At 43.1% G+C, this 22,419-nt stretch overlaps 1 protein-coding gene and 1 non-coding gene across 4 annotated transcripts in view; both read right to left on the reverse strand.

Moving 5' to 3' along the window:
* LOC123504534 overlaps window positions 1–21,897 on the reverse strand; it is a 30,746-nt gene extending 8,849 nt beyond the window's left edge. For 2 of the 3 annotated variants that reach the window (XM_045255118.1, XM_045255120.1), the window contains exons 1-2: window positions 1,509–1,775; window positions 1,153–1,243 (exon numbers count right to left, since the gene is read on the reverse strand). Coding sequence is in view for 1 of the 3 variants with exons in the window: in XM_045255120.1 (XP_045111055.1) it covers window positions 1,153–1,243; window positions 1,509–1,702 (285 nt within the window). In the remaining 2 variants the exon portion in view is untranslated. Of the gene's footprint in view, window positions 1–1,152; window positions 1,244–1,508; window positions 1,776–21,806 lie in introns of those variants that run through there. The other variant, XM_045255119.1, reaches the window with a different exon arrangement.
* On the reverse strand, window positions 14,286–14,447 carry LOC123504679. The gene has a single exon (XR_006674919.1). It is a non-coding gene; the product is annotated as a U1 spliceosomal RNA (small nuclear RNA).
* Window positions 21,898–22,419: the final 522 nt, after the last annotated feature.

Below are 22,419 nucleotides of genomic sequence, written 5' to 3' on the forward strand. Positions count from 1 at the left end.
GAGCAAATTGGTACACACTCGCCACATCACACATTCCTCATCTGGAACACTCTCTATCTAAACCAGGCTACACAGGCTGCGCCTTGGCTACAAGTGCTGGTCTGAAGAAAAGGATCTTTTACCACAAACATGCCAACACTGTAATAATGTCACAAACACACCGCTCATACACTGTCACACACTGTCAGGCCACCGAACCTTTCCTCTCTAGGACAGCAGGCATTATTGCCCATAACAAAATCAAAGACACACCAACAGAATCACATATACGCCTGGTGAACCTCTTCCCACCACCACGCTAGTGTTCACAACTTTTCCTAATCATACCCCTATCACCATCTCGTTATCTGGAGGCGGTGTTCTAGTCTCTTCAGCGGTGTATCTCACACGCAACTTCTTCGTTTGAGTGAGACTCCGCTGAACCGAGGGGCACCGCAACCACCACTGTTATCAATACAAAACTGCAGCTGTGGGCCGTCGGAAGACAGAAGGCCCACGTCACCTTTCGTTCAAGGGTCACAATCAGAAAAAAAAAGGAGCTATCACCACCAGCCACGTAGAAACTTACTTATTCCTTCCCCAGAACCTCCTGATCCAATTTACAGATAGCAGACTCCTCCCACCTACCACTCACCTTCCCATCTTCCTTCCATTTTTTTTCTTTCGTGTGGTGCGTGGGAGTTGGCTAGCATTGTCGTCCGACCCCGTGTTCTCGGGTAAACGGGGAATCGAGTCCCTTATTCACATGTCGTTCTGGCGGCGGTAGCAGGCCCCTTTCCGCCCATCTTTTCCTATCTTTTCTTCCCAATCAGTATCTCCTTAACCTCTTCTTTCCTGAGGCGTGTGGGGTGTCAGCTGGCGTGTCATTCGACTGATGATATACCCTTGCATTCCCGGTATCCTCGTGTAAACAGGGAATCGAGTCCCTAATTCATCTGTTCGGTCTGACTATGGTACTTGGCTCCTCTTGCCACATCTTTTTTTTTTTTTTTTTCTCTCCTTTCCCACCACTCTGATACTAGGTCTCTTTCCTTCCCGCCACTCAAGGTGTCTGAGTGGATCACCATCGTGCACTCGGCCCTGAAACTGCCTCGCAGCCGACTTTTTCCAGGGAAGGGACACGGCAACATCGCACCCTGTCACGTCACTTACTTCAGCAATCATCGTTGACACTACACAATCACGGTAATCTTCTCTTGGGAAGCCATGGGTTGTCTGGTACGTCCTGGAATGCCAGCCTGCTCTGGGGAGATAAGAAGAGCTTAGCAGGGAGACTGCAGACACCGCCTTACTTTTTATACACAAATAAAGTAGCACCATGCCCCCCCTCACCCACCTTGCTAATAAAGTTTTACCATTATCCTTTAATCTCAAATCATTCACCAAATCTATTACTATCCGTTGTTCGTAATCCACGTAAAGCTGTAGGTTCCTCCGCTATACGAATGTACTTCTTACTCCATCCTTTATATTTGTTATCCTTTTCCCTAATACTGCATCACACTCACTTTTCTTCCTTCACGCTGTTTTTGGTGTTTGTTGAAGAACACGAGTATTTGGCCACTATTGCTGTCCAGGTGCGGACCCCTCGTCCGTTGCGTTGGCGGCCCTGTGCTTCCGCGTGCTCGGTGTTGGTGCAGTTTCCCAAGACTCCAGAAGAAACAAGAATGAAGTACAGTAGCCCATCACCACAGAAAATCATCTTGCGCCTGGGTTAAGCCCCAGTGACTTTACCCTCCTACTAAAGCTCCCTTTTTTATCACCCACTACCTACATTTCTCCTTTCCGCACTTCCCCCACTCCATCTTTTCTTTTTATGTTCCTGTTCCTAAGCTCCATCAATTCCCCTGAAGAAGCATCAGCGAAACTAGTCGGAAATAAACATTACTCACCTCCCTATACATGTGTTTTTCTTCACCTCCAACTTGTCTGAATGTCTTAACAAATAATAATAATAATAATAATAATAATATTTCGGTTTATTTGAATGGCAGCTAGTTCAGAGCTGAAACTTCCACATGTTACCCTACTTACACATACATTCTTATATACTACTATTTATACATTCTAAGTCTCCACAACTCCCCAGTGCTTTTCTAAGAAGTTAGTTGTTGGTGCAACGTTGTTATTGTGAGTGAAGTGGGTTTTTTTTTTTCAATGACGGTGCTGTAAAGATATTGTTTTTTTTTTTTTTTTTAATATCAGTACAGTGAAGTGAAGTGTAATGTTCTGAACAATGTTTTTTGTGGAGTGCAGTGTTTACAGTGTACGTGTGTAGTGCCACAACCAGGCAGTTCAGTGTAGTGAAGTGAAGCGTAATATTTTGTGCTGTTCGGTGCTGAGAGTTCTCTGCTCTCAGCCACGCAGGCATGCTGGCCAGCATCGCTGGCTGACCGTTTCTTTTACGCAGCATAGTGCGTGCAGTGTTTTTCTAAAGAAGTGATTTGTAGGTGCAACATTGTGTTCTTGTGAGTAAAGTGTTTTTTGTTTTTTTTTCATTCGGTGTCGGTTCTGTGAAGAGTGTTTTTATTATCAGTGCAGTGAAGTGAAGTTCTGTGCAGTGCAGTGTTTTCAGTATACGTGTTTAGTGACAACCAGGCAGTAGTGTAGTGAAGTGAAGTGTAATGTGTTGTGCAGTTCGGTGTTTTCAGTGTGCGGGATTTGTGCAGTACTGTGGGGAAATGTTCTGTGATGTGCAGTGTTTGTCAGAGAGTGTGTTTAGCTCCAGTAATCACGCAGCACAGCATGCAGTAAGGTGGTTATACAAGGGTGTGTTGATACCAAGAGTCACCAGCCGAACCATGTAAGTACTCCCAACTTTTTTTCCTTATAGCCTTATCATACACCTCTCACAGTGTCAACGCAGTCTCCAACAACCCCCTGCCCTCGTCATGGGGAGATTTTGCGTTAAATACCCTCGCCCCAAGGAGCTCGACACAAGACGAGCTCATGGGGATTCTTTCACCAGAAGTAAAGGCGAGGAGACTTATCCCGACCAGAGACGCTGTTATTGTCCTCACAGCCAGTGATGAGGACATAGACCGCCTCTTTGAGGTGGACTAGATAAGAAGGCTGGAGGCTGCCTCCTTCACCCCCATCCTTCCCCCGGAGCTGCGTTCTCAGCGCACATTGATCTGCACGGGGATCGACGACCTGGTGTACAAAAACATCTGACCACATCGCCGAGGAACTGCAGGCTAAACAGGAATGGGCGATCGCTGAGGAAGTCTTCAAATTTCCACATTCTCCTACGGTAAAGATTATCTTTACCAACATTGAGATGTCCCGCAGGTCCCAGTTGGAAGGCTTAAAGCTTTTTTGGCATCCCCGTGCCCCCAGGCAAGTACACCAGGAGGAGTACTTCCCTCTACTGACTTGCAATCGCTGACAATCAGTGGAGAAGCACTCGACCAAAGAGTGCCCAAAATCCCAAGGGTACACTTGCTGCTCTGAGTGTGGCTCTGAGGGATACTTTTTCAAGGACTGCAGGACAGAAATCAAGAAATGCATGCATTGCAACGGGCCGCATAGCTGCCGCGCTATGCGTTGCCCCGTAAGGAAGGCAGAGCAGAAACGCAAACAGGAGCGCTCCCGCCAGGTTAAAGAAGACCTCAGTACATCTTTTGTGCAGGCCACGCAAACTGCCACCAACCCGCACAGTGTGCCCATTGGAATTGCTGCAGCAGACTCAACGACCATCAACTTTGTGAGAAGAGTTGATAAGACGTAAAGCTTTAGATTCCACCTTGTTTAGTAAAGCTGTGTGTGTGGATCCCCCCCAGACATGAGAGCCATACTCCATACACGGGCGGATAAGGCCCTTGTACAGAGCAAGCAGCTGGGAGGGAGAGAAAAATGGACGAAGACGCCATAGGACACCTAACTTCTTGGAAGCTGATTTAGCAAGAGTAGAGATGTGAAATTTCCAGTTTAGATTTTTAGTGAAGGATAGACCGAGTGTGTTTAATGTAGAGGAGAGGGAAGTTGAGTGTTATTGAAGAAGAGAGGATAGTTGTCTGGAAGGTTATGTCGAGTAGATAGTTGTAGAAATTGAGTTTTTGAGGCATTGAACAAAACCAGGTTTTCTCTGCCCCAATCAGAAACAAGTGAAAGATCAGAAGTTAGGCGTCCTATAGCATCTCGCCTTGAGTCATTTAATTGTTGTTGGGTTGGGCGTCTGTTGAACGCTGTTGAATAATGCAGGTGGTATCATCAGCATAGGAGTGGATAGGGCATTGAGTCAGATTTAGGAGATCATTGATGAATAATAGAAAGAGAGTGGGTGATAGGACAGAACCCTGTGGAACACCACTGTTGATAGTTTTAGGGAAGAACAGTGACCGTCTACTACAGCAGCAATAGAACGATCGGAAAGGAAACTGGAGATGAAGGTACAGAGAGAAGGATAGAATCCGTAGGAGGGTAGTTTAGAAATTAAAGATTTGTGCCAGACTCTATCGAAGGCTTTCGATATGTCAAGGCCGACAGCAAAGGTTTCACCGAAGTCCCTAAAAGAGGATGACCAAGATTCAGTTAGGAAAGTAAGAAGATCACCAGTAGATCTGCCTTTACGGAAACCATACTGGCAATCAGAGAGAAGGTTGTGAGCTGATAGATGCCTCATTATCTTCCTATTAAGGATAGACTCAAAGGCTTTAGAAAGGCAGGAAATCAAAGCTATAGGGCGGTAGTTAGAAGGATTGGAGTGGTCACCTTTTTTAGGGACAGGTTGAATGTGAGCAAACTTCCAGCAAGAAGGATAAATAGAAGTAGAGAGACACAGATGAAAGAGTTTGACCAGGCAGTGAGCGAGTTCGGAAGCACAGTTTTTGAGAACAACAGGAGGGACTCCATCCGGACCGTAAGCCTTCCGAGAATCAAGGCCAGAGAGGGCCAGGAAAACGTCTTTATAAAGAATTTTAATTTTAGGGATGAAGTAGTCAGAGGGTGGAGGAGTAGGAGGAATATGCCCAGAATCATCCAAAGTTGAGTTGGTAGCAAAGGTTTGAGCGAAGAGTTCAGCTTTAGAAAAGAAGAGACAGCTGTAGAGCCATCTGGATGAAGTAAAGGAGGGAAAGACGAAGAAGTAAAGTTGTTAGAGATATTATTGGCTAGATGCCAGAAATCTCGAGAGGAGTTAGAATTGGAAAGACTTTGACATTTTCTATTGATGAAAGAGTTTTTAGTAAGTTGGAGAATAGATTTGGCATGATTACGGGCAGAAATATATAGGGCATGAGTTTCAGCAGTTGGATGGCTACGGAACCGTTTGTGAGCCGCTCTCTATCATTGACAGCACGAGAACAAGCAGAGTTAAACCAAGGCTTTTTAGCTTTAGGGTTAGAGAAAGTATGAGGAATGTATAGCTCCATGCCAGAGATAATCACCTCTGTTATGCGCTCGGCACAAAGAGAAGGATCTCTGACATGAAAACAATAATCATCCCAAGGGAAATCAGAATAGTACTGCCTTAGTTCCTCCCACTTAGCAGAGTTAAAATGCCAGAAGCACCTCCGCTTAGGCGGGTCCTGAGGCTGCACTGGAGTGATAGAACTGGTAACGGAAATTAGATTGTGGTCGGAGGAGCCCAACGGAGAGGAAAGTTTAACAGAGTAAGCAGAAGGGTTGGAGGTTAGGAAAAGATCAAGAATGTTGGGCGTGTCTCCAAGGCGGTCAGGAATACGGGTAGGGAACTTCACTAGCTGCTCTAGGTCATGAAGGATAGCAAAGTTGAAGGTTTGTTCACCAGGTTGGTCAGTGAAAGAAGATGAAAGCCAAAGCTGGTGGTGAACATTGAAATCCCCTAAAATGGAGATCTCAGCAAAAGGAAAGTGAGATAAGATGTGCTCCACCTTGGAAGTCAAATAGTCAAAGAATTTTACATAGTCAGAGGAATTAGGTGAGAGGTATACAGCACAGATGAATTACATATATTATATCAATAGTACTGACAGCAATAGTGAAAATAATGATAATAATAATAATAATAAAAATAATAACCATTGCACAATTGCAAACAATTACATATATTACATCAATAGTACTGACAACAATAGTAATGATAATAATAATAATAATAACAATAATAATAATAATAATAATGACCATTGCACAATTACGTATTATATTAGTAGTACTGATTACAATAGGAAAAATAATACATTCAATAATTATTCCTTAACTGTTCTTTTATCAGTAATTTAAAGGAATTTAATGGTTTGTTTTTAATGGTTTCTGAAAGCTGGTTCCAGTGTTTGGTTCCTCGTGAGACAACACTACGTTGGGCATGGGAGGTTCTACAGAGGAGTATCCTTAAATTGTCTGTCTGCCTTAACTGAATATCATGAGACAAAATCTGGAAGCCTGTGTCTGTTGTGTATATATTGAGAGATCTGTATACAAATATCAAGGTCTGAATACAATTATGTCTTGAATGTTTAGGAGTTTAAGATAGGAGAGAGAGAGAGAGAGAGAGAGAGAGAGAGAGAGAGAGAGAGAGAGAGAGAGAGAGAGAGAGAGAGAGAGAGAGAGAGAGAGAGAGAGAGAGAGAGAGAGAGAGAGAGAGAGTAAATTTGTTTGATAAGGTGGTCTAAACACGTACTTACTTGAGGCGTTTAGATGGGAATTACATGTAAAGTCTCAAAATTTTATGTTTTTTTCCACAATAAGTTTTTTTTTCAAATATTTCCTCTTTAATTTCAGGTACCTGACCAGCGGTTGTTCCATTGCAGACTTACACTATGGATACCGGCTTGGGCAATCTACCATAGCAAGTATATTGTAACAAGTGTGTGCAGTCATTTGGCAAAGACTGAAGACAGTGTGCTTGCCTGTGTTAACAAAAGAGAAGTGGCAAGAAGTTGCACATTTTCCTAACTGCATAGGTGCTATTGACGGTAAGCACATCAGGGTAATCCAACCTGATGGTACAGACTCTCTATACTTTAACTATAAACTCAATTGCGTTGTTGGCTGTTTGTGATGCAAATTATTCATTCATCTATGTGGATATTGGTGCCTATGGAAAGAGTAGTGATGCAGCTGTATTCCATAATTCTTCACTATACGAGAAGCTTGTGGAAAATACACTTGACATTCCAGAAGCAAAATCTATTTCTGGTAGTGGCATGTCTTTGCCTCATGTCATTGTTGGTGATGAGGCATTTGGCATCATGGACCACATCATGAGACCCTACAGTGGAAGACACCTGACCTACATGAAAAAAATCTTTAATTATAGACTGTCACGGGCACATCGGTATATTGAGTGCTCCTTTGGCATTCTGGCTAATAAGTGGCGCATATTCCATAGGCCTCTTAATGTTGGTATCACATTTGCTGAAGCTATAATAAAGGCATGTTGCATACTGCATAATTATGTAATGGCTAGAGATGGGTACAGATATGAAGACACGCTTTTTGAAGCACCCATGGAAAGCCTGTTTGAAGGTAATGTACCACGGGGAGACATGTCTGCAAACACCGCTAGGGACAAATATGTTGAATACTTCATCACTGGCGGTAGAGTTGCAGGGCAGGATGGTAAGATTTAGAAAGTTAACCTTGAAGAAAGGTGAAGCACAGAAGCAAGATGTAAGATGCAGGGTGGCACATATGGTAAGTAGGTAACAATATTCAAGATGTAACGTTCTACTAATCTCACTCGCCTACACATTTGTTAGGCCTAGAAATAGTGTAAAATACATGTATATAGTGCTATTTACAGTTTACTGATTTTTGTGATAGAAAATACAAGAAAAATAACATTGGTTAATAAAGTATTCATTTCACTTACCTACATTTTTTTTTTCCTGTTCGTCTCCACTGCAGAATATATCCACTAATTCCTCCCAGCATCTCTTTTTGACTAGCCTATCCTTGTAATCAGCACATGTCATATCCCAAATGGTTGGACGTTTTTCTATTTCATCTATTAATAATTCGGTATAAAAGCGGTCAGCAGATCCCTGGTCACTCATCTTGCTATGCGTAGTTGTGATGCACTCCTCCAGTTACCAGTTACCCCGCACTCCCCCTCCCAGGTACCCCGCGCTCGTACTCCACGTGGAGGAAAACTCTGCTTGATCGCTCATTGGCTCTAATCTCACCCCGACCTGCCAATGAGATGCAAGTATTGATGAAACCGCAGGAAACTGTCGCCTCGTATGTGGGGGTTCATAGTAACATATGTAACTCGAGTCGCTCGGGAATCGCGCTTCACCAAGGGATATCTCGAGTCGCGCTTCCAACCAAGCGAGTCGCGACCACGTCTGAAGGCTCCAATTGACTTTGGAGTCGCGCTTCTCAAGTCGCGCTTCTAAAATCGCTTCGTGTGTGGGGGGGCCTAAGTAGTGTCCATCATATTGCTCGACCACGCTAACGAAGGTGTCCTCACCGAGCACTCTAGTCAATAGTTAAACACTTAAAAAACAACAATAATAATAATAATAAGACATGTCATATAATGCACTGAGCAAATAAATATCACATAGGTGTGAGAACAATTAAGAAAATATAGTTAGTTTGCAAATAAACAGCAATAGCATGACATAGTAAGTATAACATGGCTAAATATATTAATTTGATGCAATTTCAAAAGTAAGATGCATTATTGATAAAAAATTTACACATTTATGGTAATGACTAGTAAATATATAACATACAAAATTTGTATAAAGACATAGAAATGATACATGATCATGTATAATGAAATCACTGAAACATAGGAACAATGTTACATACATGTGTAAAAATGTGTTACATATGGTGAATAAAGTGTGTGTCATAAATATTGTTTCTTACATATAATACATCTAATAATTGTGCAATATATATATATATATATATATATATATATATATATATATATATATATATATATATATATATATATATATATATATAATGTAATTGAGCATAAATGAAAAGCATGAAGAGATGATTATGAAAAAAAAAAAAACAGCAAACAAACACTCAACTCTAAATAACATAAATTACCTACATACCACAAATTGAGTAGCTAATTCAACTTGGATAGAGCAGATAACAATGTATAACAGTAGAGGTGCTGCTAAAACAAAATGTGATGAATGTTGCATTAATAGTGAAGTTACATACATATAATAAGTACATGATAAATATAAGTGACACTAGCAAAAAAAATATTATGTAGGTAGGGAGAAAGCGAAAATGTTACTATAAATTTAGTAATAAAAAAAGTAAATTGGGATGTAAAAAATGTAACTGCAAATGGAACCCCCATTAAACACACGATATACCCTAGGGCCACGCCTGTGTGTTAAGGCCTGAGAAGCATGAATATGTCTTCTGATAAATCAAGCAAATTTACAGTAAAAAAAAAATATTACCTACATGACATTAATCCCTCCCCATGTGTCATCTGGGGACAGCACATAAGAATATAATATAATATAATGCAATAAAACATAATGCAATACAACATAATATAATATAACATGATATAATATAAGAGATACAATATAAGAGATACACTTCACACACCTGTACGTGTCCGCAAATTGTAAGGCCATGAAGGTAGAACAGGTGAAGAATCAGAAGTGTATGTTGTTGAAGACTGTGCAGTCTGTACAGGCATGTGTGTAGAAGTAGAAGGTGACAGTGGAACATTACTCTTCTTCAAATGATCAAATGCACTATCTCTGAAATATTAGACTCTGGGTCAAGAATTTTGTTGCCGTGCATACGTTCAACTGCCACCATCTAATGTCCTGGTACCAGTGGCACCAACGACATATGCAGGTGTGATGGAAAGAAACACCAGGGGGAAGCTTCCCTGTGTTTATTGTAGGAATACAAAATACTTGGTAGCGAGCGCGTGGGGGCTTGATGAGTAGCCGGCGGCCAGAGACTTGTAGTCTGGGCGCCTTGAATGAAGCTTGTAGCTTGCGTGATGATACAGAATTACAGTCTACAAACTGGAGTGTGACTGTAGACAGTAGACTGTAGAGGTAGACTGGCTGTGCTTGACAGGAGAACCAGTCAAAGAAAGGCAGGCAAGTAGATTGCCAGGCAAGCATGAGTGTACTCCAAGCTGCGTTGAATACAACTGAATGTGTCCATCATAGCACATAGGACCAGACTTTCCCACTTTCTTCAGTCCCACCTCTTCTACATCATCTGACAGCGTCCTTATTTACAGGGCAAATTTCTTCAATCACTTTATTTAACTTGGACCACTGACGACAAGCGATCACATCCCACTAATAATTGAAATTTCCACGACCCTGATACTACCCTCAAGCCACTTTCATTTCAGTTCCACAGAGCGGACTGTGACGCCTTTAAAACAGATGTCTCCAGTCAGATGACGAACGAACCCGACATCACCTATGGCACACTTGCCGACATTGACGCAGCAGCGGAGGAATGGATGACAACAATCAAGGACGCAGCGGCATCACACATTCCTAAGGTCGGTGTCATACTATACGGCGCCGCTGCATACGGTTTCGTATGCACACTGGCCGACATTGATGCAGCAGCGGATAAATGCATGACGACAATCAAGGACGCAGCTTCATCACACATCCTTAAGGCGAAACCGTATGTAGCGCCGCCGCACTGACTGCATCCTGTCACACATAAGCGGCAAAGTCGTTCAGTATCCCCAGAAGCCAGCGTACAGATCAAAGATGAAAAGTTAAAAAAACGAATCATAGGAAGTCTATCTTAATTAAATAATATTTGTATTGTAATTATTATAATGTGTATTTCAAATACGTACATAATAAATTTTGTTACTTAATATAGAAAATAACAAACATTACCTTAACTTTCTCGTTTCTTTCTGCTGATTCTATATGTGGCCAATCCTCGTATATTATTTCTGTTATTTCAATCCATGTTTTCTCTCTAGAATTCTTATCGCAGTATTCTTTATTATTCTTTTCCCAAAGTGTTGGCCTTGCGTGAATACACTGAATAAATAAATCAGTGTCAAACATCTTGTAACAATGGAGCGCCGGATGCGGTGAGGCCGTCTATTGTGACCACGTGCATAGAGCTGTGTGTGTTTTCCCACGACACTCTGTCGGATGCGGCGGTGCGGCGGTCCGGCGTTGCCGTGACACCGGCCTAAGACACAGCACAAACTTCAACCCGCCCACAGACCTTCACGCAGGACCCAAATCCTCCGCATTATGTTCGAAAACCTAAGGGACAGAGCTGCGAGGGTAGGTTGGACATACAACGACTTCAGGCGATACGTAAGTCTTAGAACGCAACTACACAACGCACGGCTAACAGAAAGTAAGGAACACTGGGGCAGGGCGTTGGCTGGCCTAGTTGCTGACTAGCGAGACCCCAGCAAGTTCTGGAGAAAATTAAAACACCTATCAGGTAGGACCACAGGACCTGACAGCTACTTAGTTGACACAAGTGGAGACAAATATTTTTCAAATATGGACAAGGAACGAGTGTTTTCCTCCATCTGGCAAAGAGTATTTAGGGAGGACAACATGGACAGAGACGACAACGCTGACAGAACACGCCCATACGCAACGGCTGATCCTACCAGATTAACAGGCACCAACAACCTTAACTGTTTCATCTCCTCCCAAGAGCTGTCCCACACCTTCAAAGGTGGGAGGACATCATGCCCTAGGGGGAGTGGTATAAATAAAGTCATTCTCCAAAATCTTCCAGATACGGCAGCCAACAGATTACGAGCGATCTTCAATGCATCGTTATCAGCTGGGTATTTTCCCAGTGCCTTCAAACAAGCAGTAATGAAGATGATACCAAAGGAGGGTAAAGTTCTTACCCGACCTGACAGTTATCGTCCAATATCCCTCCTAGAGGTTCCCGGGAAGATATTGGAGAGAATTATCATCAGTAGCTTAAGGAACCATCTAAGAGTGGACCGACCAGGTGCACCCGGGTCAGTACAGGTTCCGAAGACGAAGGGGTACGGTGCACGCAATCGCCATCGCCACAGAGTCAGTAGCAATCCACATTGCCTCCGGCGACCGCTGCAACCTTGTCCTCCGTAATGTCAGCAAGGCCTTCGATAAAGTGGGCATCTTGGTCTTAGGTACAAAATGAGCTACAAAATGCTACATCTTGGTTTCTCAGGCCCAGTTGAAAGGCTCCTTTGCAACTTCCTGGAGGGCAGGACAGCGAGAGGCAAGGTTGGGACGCACATCGGGCCTGCATTCCCGTTAACATCCGATGTACCCCAGGGAAGTGTATTGTCGCCTACATTGTACTCTTTTTATACTGGTGACTGCCTGGCATCAGGAGCAGGGATTAATGCCCACTATACTGATGATATTTCACAAATTGTCTTCCACCCAGGTCGCTCATGCCGGATGCTGAATCTCAGAACATCACGTGAGATCAGCAGAATAAACAGCTTTGAAGAAGACTGAAGGATAAGGACTAACTTAAAGAAGTTCTGCATGATCCCCATGGCGACGAGGAATCCTGCCCCCTTGATGATCGACAGACACCCCGTGGACTTCAATCACTCCTCACTCCTCAGTCTCTCCATCTCCATGAGAGGATACACGGTGCACGTGACCCAGCGCGTCGCACGAGCAATGGCAGCTCTCACAAAGCTGTACCGCTTCAGAAGCTTGGACCAGAACCCAAAACTGCACCTAGTCAAGGCTTTGGTAATACCGATTTTGACATTCCCACCAATTACGACAAACGCCTTTTCGAAAACTGCAGCCGTTTCCAAGAGGTTGAAAAACAGCGCGCTCAGGTTCGCTCTCAGCATCCGCTGGGACGACTTCCGGACTGCAAAATCGTTCCAGCCCCTAACATCTGGATCCACCAAATGGCCTCAGACATCTGGAGGAGAATGGAGGACGAAGACTGGGACCAATACCAACACTTAAGGGAACAGCACGAGAGGGCTCCAGACTAGGAGCACTCATGGTTTCCTAGGAGCCTACTCAGCATGGAGAAGAATCCTGATTCTGCTCCACGATACAGTTAATCTGACTCTCCATACCCACCCATGACACTTAACATGACCTACCTTATGAAATCTAAAATTCTTCAGTATAGCTCCCCCAAATACAGGGGGGGGAGCACAGTCTGAGAAAGAATACCTCTGCCGCTGTCTGTCTTCTTTTTTTCAGATACAAGAACAACGGAAGCACGTGAGGGCTGGTGTTGTCTCCGCGTTAGCCTCCGATGTAGAATGGAGGAAGACCCATCCCATCACAACACCTGGTAGGGTCAGGACTGATCACGGCGACAGCCCCCAGTTCTAACCGACGCGCTTCGGAGGACTGGAAGGCTACCTTCGCCCCACCGACGGCCCGGACTCCTTACCCTTTACCACAAGAGAAGACGGCCGACAACCCACCTCAAAGCGCCAGAAAGAACCAAGACTGATGACAGCAGCAGCTCCCAACTTAACCTGGCCAGCTTCGGAAAGCTAGAAGGACAACTGCTCCTCACCGACGGCCCGACCTGCGCACAGGGGAATGAGACATTGGGGACAGGTGGTGCGACCTGGCAGAAAGGAGAGACCATGTCCTGCTCCGCCACCGAAGATGTCTCAGACCCCACCCAATGGGGTAGTGGGCAACCCCCACCGCTCACCTCCGAAGATCAGTGTGACCGTCAAAGGAGAACAGACAGACTACATCCGATTGGCCAGAGTGATGCATGAAAAATACGCACTGTGGGACGATCAGTGAATAAGAAAGTGACTATGGTTCTTGTGACAATTACCTTTTTTTAATTGGACACTTACATTATTACTAATTCTACAAATGTAACTGTTAACATGTCATATTAGAAGCTAGAAAGTAACACACACATCATTGTAACTTGTATATACCAATTGTAAAAATAAAGTTCCCATTCCTTATATCACGACAGTACGGGTGGTTTTCCCCTGGTTACTCCAGTTTCCACCCAGCCCCCCTCAACAAAAGTCCTGTGCTGTGAACCTCATAACTTAACGGCTGTAGGCCGGACTGCCCGACAACTTTCTTTCTCCTACTGTCTTTCTATTTTTCAATTTCTTTGTCTTCAGGTGTGACCTTCACGAAGGACATTCCAACCCCTCCCTTCCTTGTATATATTTGCTTTCTTAGTAAATTAAACTAAACTAAACTAAAACTCCCCCGCTTGTGACATCTGACATCTCGATACGTGGCAGCTATTTATAGCGTGAGATAAGACTTACGCCAGATATCTAATCACTGCTAGGTGGACAGGAGCAAACACACTTGAATATAAGCCTTGCCCAAATGACCCCTGACCTGTCCCGAGAATCAAACACGGGCATGTTATCACTACCCCACCAGGTTATCAAAATTTTCGTTCTCTAGTTAACCATATTTGGATTAATGGCAGGAGTCAGCACCGCCGGAGTGCAATGGTGGGCATCGTCCTGGGAAAACTGCCTTCATGATCACTGTCTCCTGTGCCAGGGTGTGTGTGCGTGTGTGTATGTGTGATTGTTGTTATTGTTGTTCTTGTTGTGGTTCTTGTTTTTGTTCATGTTGCTGTTGATTATTCTTACGGATTCTAGTACAAATAAATATTCAGAGAGAGAGTTACTGATACATTTATTAGGTCTAACTTATATTACAATACTATGTACTATACAAACTACCTATACTTATATTACAATACTATGTACTATACAAAATACCTATATTTATATATATATATATATATATATATATATATATATATATATATATATATATATATATATATATATATATATATATATATATATATATATATATATATATATATATATATATATATATATATATCCCCACTACTATAACTCACAGCCGCCGTAACCCTCAGGTTCTTTCAAGGTCGCCAACAGTGTATAATTTCCCCCACTGTAAGGGAATCTCCTTAGCAACTCCTTCTCTTCCTGTACCCAAACAAGTAGAATTTATAAATGGTAGATGTTATGTGTATCAGGGCGAGGCCTTAATACCCCCTAGAGAAAACGCCCACAAGGACAATTCCACCCACTTCTCTATGAAGTATTAATGCCTCTCCGAACGCCTTGTCCACAGACCGGAACAACACGCGCCGTATATTACTATACTATCTTACTACAAGTGCTTCCTAACACCTGTCAGACTGACACCCCTAGCCTACGACTACTACAACATATGAGGTGTACAGCACATCCGGTGGTGTACACACAAGCCCAGACACCACCTACGGGTGACAACAGCCATACACGGAGTCCAGATACTCGTCACAGACAAGTCTGGCGGACGAGATCTACGCACCACTGGCCAGCATGAAGCCTCTCAGCATTCAATAGTGTGCGTGGCTACAACCACTACAATACAGTATACTAGTGATACTACACAACAGATGATGGGGCCCCACACAGCCGCCCACCAAACCCCACTGGTGACTACAGCCACCAACAGCAAAAAGAGGACGAAACAATAACGCGTCCCTCCGCGTCGCCACACCCGAGTGGACGGACGAACGCACAACAGGAAATGTAGCCCCCAACCGGCTACACTTTCCTCAGGACAACAAACCCGTTGTCCTACATAACCACGGTCTACCGAGTAACAAGCCAGCTACTGCAGGGTGGGCACAACTCCCAGACCGACGACTAGTGAGCAACAAGAGAAGCCCAGCAACACGAATCTCCCTACCCTGTGCCAGACCACGAGAGTGCGTGTCTATCTCCGCTGAAGGCTACCTTGAGACTGAGGCGATCGCCAGACAACGAGAAGCAGGGAGAGGGAGGCGGGTTGTCTGCTCAACAGAACAGCCCGAGGGGCCCGCACTAGGATGGCCATAGGCTACGCATATAATATAATTAAATAAACGGGAAATAATGCGGTGCCCCTCACAATATATATATATATATATATATATATATATATATATATATATATATATATATATATATATATATATATATATATATATGGTAAACTTCCTTGCAGATGATTTCTATGGTATCGTCTATTGGGACGTTGGTAAAAAGTTATTAAACATCCATCGATGCCATGATGCTGGAGGGGCACGCCGTTTTTAAGATGTCGAGAAACTCAACAGTTGATTTGAGGCTGAATGGAGCTGGTACGAAGGGTGTAAGGAGTTCGTTAAGCCTTTTGGCTAGTTTGTATGTGACGGCTGGCGTTTGGCTGATGATTGGTCGTAGTGGGTTGCTGCGTTTGTGGATCTTGACGTTGCCATATGCGTAACCGAGCTTGTGGTCACCTTCGATAAGGGGGAGTTTCGTGTCGCAGGTGCTGTTGTTGTGCCGTATTAAACGATTGAGCTTGCAGATGATTTCTATACCATAGAAATCATCTGCAAGGAAGTTTACCACACAGACGGCAAGAAACTCACCATCCCTGAAGAAACTCTACGGACATTGCTGCGCACCTGCACCAAGGAAGCTGCCTTTTACGGACCAGATGGCAAGATGTATGTACAATGCGACGGCGTCGCCATGGGGTCTCCTCTCGGTGTCCTCTTTGCCAATTTTTTACATGGGGGCCGTCGAGGTAAAGGTTTTCGCGGAAAACCCGGACATAAAACAACAGTCTACGCAAGATACATCGATGACATCTTCATCAACGCCAACACTGAAGAGGAAGTACTGCACCTGATCGAGAATTTCAAGAAACACTCCTGCCTCAACTACACACACGAATTAGAAGAAGAAAACAAGCTCCCCTTCCTCGACGTCATGGTGCACCGTTCAAGCTCCTGCTTCTCCACGTCAGTCTACGTTAAATCTACGAATCTCGGCTTCTGCCTAAACGGAAAAAGCGACTGCCCAGAAAAATATAGACACAGCGTCATCAATGCCTTTTGTCAGGAGGGCTCTCACGCACTCATCCTCATGGAATGCAGTCCACGCTGAATTAAAAAGAATATCCCAGCTTCTCTGCAACAACGGCTATCCGCAGCAAGAAATAGACGAAGTCATACGTCGCCGCATGGACAACTACATCCGCGAGAATCCGCCTGAGCAACAAACATCGTGCATCACTCTCTACTACAAGAACACGATATCTTCAGCATACAAAGAAGACGAGAAAGCCGTAAAGAAGATCATCCACAACAACGTCTCGCCCATCAACACAGACACTAAACTCCAAGTCATCATTTACTACAAGACCAGAAAAACCGCAAGCCTCATCATGAAGAATAGCTGTCTTCCTCCGACAAACTCCCTGCAAGAAGTGAACGTCGTGTACCAACACACATGCACTGTTGGTGACTGCAGTCACCTAAACTCGAGGTACATTGGCTTCACATCTACAACCCTATCAAAGAGAATTACAGCACACCTACAAGACGGCGCTATAAGACGACACTACATGAATGAACACGGCATCATCCTGAAGCGACGGCAGCCGGAGCGAGCAGACGTCTGCACCACGCTCCCTCACAGCAGAGCACTGCCAGACGCACAATCAACTCACTAACTCAATTCAACTCGATACAACTCAACTCTGAACTCCGGAGACGAGCTTAAGCGTTCATTTCAACTCCTCTGAACAGGCAGGAGCTGCGTGCTCCTGCCTGCAGGCAGGCTACTCCCATATTCTGTCTTTAGCTGTGGTCGTATATCGGGCTGAGGCCCCCTCGTAGGATTATATTGTATTTATACCATCGCTAAAAAGAAAATCAACTGCCTACGTAGCTCTTTCAGGAGAGAATACAGGAAAATTGAGAACTCAAAGAAGTCTGGGGCATCACCAGATGAAATATATACGTCCTCTCTTTGGTTTTTTGAGGAGATGATGTTTGTTTTGGATCAAGACTTACCCCGAGAGAGCTGCTCTAATCTGGACGATACAAATAACTTAAGTAACTTGGATGCTGAGGTAAGTAACAACGAAGTCGTATATTTATTTTACTTTATTTACATACAGTAGTTCAGTGTAGGTGTTTTACAAATACTTTATCATGACAAAGTACTACAATACGTTTATTTTCACAATTGTATAATTTCTTTACACAAAACAGTACGCTTTATTATTTTATTTACACGAAGTCGTTTTGCCAGGGTACTGCACCTTCATTTGCAAAATATTCCTTAAATTTTACCCTTACTTCTTTAGCCATTTGTGAATAGTTTCGTGTTCCTTGACCATTTTCTAAGCCTGCAACAGAATTAGGATCCAATGATAACCCTGGTCGAATTATTTTCTCTATAATATCCTCCCTATGGTAACAATCTTCTGGAGAATATTTTGAAGGACAAGTCTTTCTTAAGTAATTGTGAAGGACAACACATGCCATAACAACCTTTTCAATACTTGATAATTTCAGATTTATTGCTGTATGAAAAACTCTAAATCGAGAAGCCATTATACCAAACACGTTCTCTACAACTCTCCGTGCTCTAGACAGTCTATAGTTAAAAAACCCTCTTCTCTGCATCCAAATCTTTCTGAGGATATGGTTTCAAAAAGTTAGTTCTCAGTGCAAATGCCTCATCACCTACAAAGACGTAAGGCAAGTTAGTATCAGAATTTGCAGGGGGGAGCGTCTGCTGGAAGATTAAGTGTCCCATTTGAAAGCCGTTTTCCAAATTGTGTGTTTTCAATAACCCCTCCATCTGATACACGGCCGTTTGTCCCAATGTCAGCCATGGTGAATTCATAGTTCGCATTAACCGCTGCCAATAATACAAGGCTGTTGTACCCTTTATAGTTCCAGAAATATGAACCACAATCTGGTGGTGGCGTGATCCGTACATGCTTGCCATCTACCGCCCCGAGACAGTTTGGGAAGTGCCATCTGCACTCGAACTCTTGTGCAATAAGCTGCCACTCACCCACTGACGTAGGAAACTGAAAGAAATAAAAATGCATAATTATATGGATTGTGGTAGTTCTCCATTATTATGGTAAATTGTGCAAGTGTAGGATTCACCATGACACACACACATTATCTTCCTACCTACCTATGTACCTATTTTGCTACATATACTGTTAATGTAAATTCACCTCACTTTACTTTCAGATTGCAGAAGCAGACGGACTTGAGGGAGATGATACACCGTGCACATCCCACCAGGTTAAACGTCGACGCAAATGTTTATCTAAATCAGATCATATACTGGATACCGTGGCAAGGAAATTAGATGAAAAGAAACCTGATTCTGCTATTGATCATTTCGGGAGCTATGTTGCACGTACAATACATGCAATGGACAAACATACTGCAACATTAACTCGAAAGCTAATTAATGATGTATTGTTTGAGGCAGAGATGGGAAACCTGAATTCTTCAAGTAGAGTTATTACAACAACACCCCAACATACAGTACCAGTACCAATCCCATCGAATAACTCTGTTTATAGCTGTAGTACCAACGACAGTAGCAACACCTATGACTCTGACATGCAACACTATTTTGCAAATTTCCAGCCTTAATAGCACATGGCCCTAACTTTACTTTGTTTACCAACTTTAAAAGGATTTCTTTTTTGCTACAAATGAGCTGTCATACTGTTCGCAATAAACGCTTACAAATCAACATGTGTTATAATGTATTTCTTACCTTTAGGTAGTCATTTTGCAGAACCTGGTACAGAGCATCACACGTTTCTGGTATGATTGATGATAAAGCGCTGGTGGAAATAATAGCTGAATATTTCATATCATTTAGTGACCTGCCTGTTGCTAAATAACGTAAAGTGGCACTCAGTCTTTCATGTGGAGTTATGGCCTTTCTCATACACGTGTCCTCATACGTAATGAAAGGGGTGACACGATTCAGGAGATCAATGTATGTTCCTTCGTCCATCCGCAAATAATTACGCCAATCATCTGGCTCTAATTTCAACTCGGCCAGCAAGTTGGTGTGTGACATTTGATGTCTCTTTAGCAGCCACTCCTTCGTCCACTTTAATCTTCTTTTTTTCCTTCTTAATGCCACCGCTAAGGCAATGGCGATCAAATCGTCCTGGTCGAGAGGCATCCGGGAGGCGGGAGGCGATGATGTTAACCTGAGTCGGGTGGAGAATGTATGACGTTTGATATACAATTAGTCTGACTGTCTGACAACTCTTCGGACCGTTTGACAACCAGGTTCGACAACCGCGTTTGACGAGCCGTTCGACCGTGTAAACCCGCCTTAATGTAAACCTGCATGATGACAAGGGTGAAGATCAAATTCAAGAACCCTAATGACGGAAAACACCGAATCACCCTACTCCAGACCTTGTCATCGAACAACATATACGCCATTCGAATCATAACGATCAAGGATGGTTACATCGTCCAGCAATAAAAACAAAACACAGCCAAAATATAACATGAAGGAAGCGAACTGGGACAACTTCAACAATAACATAGAAAATAACATTATGCAAGCACAACCCCCAGAGATGGCAACAACCACACAAATAGATCAATCTCTTAAAACATGGATCACAACCATCACTCAAGAAATGGAGAACAACATACCTAAAACATGCAGCAAAACTATAAATAAACCCATATTAAACAAAACCATAAAAAGCATACAGACCTACCTACACAACATCAAAACCACAGCAAACACACAAGGATGGACAACAGCAAGGTACCAAGCATACAAACACTTAAAACACGCACTTGCAAATGAATGCAAAAAACACAACAACATAAACTGGGAAAATAAAATAAACAAATTAGCAGACATATATAAAACACCACAACACTTCTGGAAAGAAGTAAGTAAACTAAAAGGCAACAAATCCAGAAACACAACACACATCATACACAACAACACAAAACTCTACACAGAGCAAGAAAAAGAACCTGTATTCAGAAACATCTGGGAAGACATCTTTCACATTAGCCAAACAGAAAACAGACAATTTGATCTACACAACGAAACAAGAGTCAATAATCACCTAAACATACACAGACACCTCCTCACCCCGCACACTCATGCAGATACACACAGACTCGAGCCACACAACCACATCACACGTCCCATCACTATGCAAGATGTTAAAAACATTATAAAAACCTTCAAGAACAACACCCCAGGCACAACTAAAATAAACAAAACCATTTTACAAAAACTTCCAGAAAATGCACTAAAAATATTAACACAAATCTATAACTATTCACTCTCCCTGGGTTACTTTCCCTCCACATTCAAACAAGCAAAAATCATCCTAATACCTAAACCTAACAAAACAGGCATCAACCCAATAGATTACAGACCGATATCACTGCTAGAAGTTCCTGGTAAGATATATGAAAAAATACTCAACCAAAGATTAAGAAATTATCTAGTTGTAAAAGCCTGCATCATCCCCATCCTACAGTACCCCACATATCCCCTAAACACCCTAACTAAAAACTCTCTCCTAACACTACAGCAAGTACAGAACCAAACACTACGCTTTGCATTTAATGAAAAGTATCCCTACACTTACAACACTGAACAACTACACCAACAAGCAAACATCAAACCAATAAACACATTCATACACAACAGTGGTAATAATGTTTCAAAAAGACTCACCACAGAGCTACGAGATACTACATACATAAGCTTAATAAACTCACACAGTACGAGAGAACACAGCTGGTTCAAGAAACCTATCACAGAACTAAACAGAAATGAACCAGCATCACTATACACCAACAATTAACATGCAAACATCTACCTCACGTGCACCACCACGCTAACACAACACTTATCTCCACTTACCCTGTACGGAAACCCTCTTACCTGGAGACTCCGGAAGTCTGTCCGACGCTCCATCGCGCCCTGAGTCGGGGGGAGGAGGGTATGTTTACTTGGGTGATGTTCTGCCACCAGAACTTACCTATAACCCTCCCTTCGTTGGGTGTTGCCACTGGCACGGCTTGCTCGCCACCAACAGCGAGGGACGGAGGAAGGTCATGCCGCACCCTGAGTCCGGGACCACGGTGATCAGGGCCACTCACGGGCCCCCGAGGGTAATAGGGGGTGAGACAGTGCTGTTCTCGCCCCGCGGCGCGAAAGGAAATCCGGTCTTAGTCTCCAGTCCAACCTGAAACAAAGAATGCTGTGAAACCAAGGCAAACATGAAAAAATAAATAACGGCTATGATGACATGTTGACCCTAAGTAACTAACTTAACCATTTAACATTTCCTCTTCTAAGTACCCTTCCTTTCACACCACTATCCTGCACTGCACTTAAGCTAAAAAAAAAAAAAAAAAAAAAAAAACTATATAACAATTTCAACAACTATAACAAATATAACAAGTACGTGATCAGCGGCTTACCGAGCAATGCGAGCGACAACAATAATAAATAGTGATAAACAGCAAGGCGGATAGCCCGCCACCTGTTACTCTAATACTTTCTCTCATTTTTCCCCCTGTTACATCTTGTTCTAGCTAGCTCTTCTCCTTTCATCCCCCTGTCTATCGCCCCCCGTTCCATTCCGTTCC

The sequence above is a fragment of the Portunus trituberculatus genome, chromosome 16 (genome assembly GCF_017591435.1).
Source record: "Portunus trituberculatus isolate SZX2019 chromosome 16, ASM1759143v1, whole genome shotgun sequence".
Lineage (NCBI taxonomy): Eukaryota > Metazoa > Arthropoda > Malacostraca > Decapoda > Portunidae > Portunus > Portunus trituberculatus.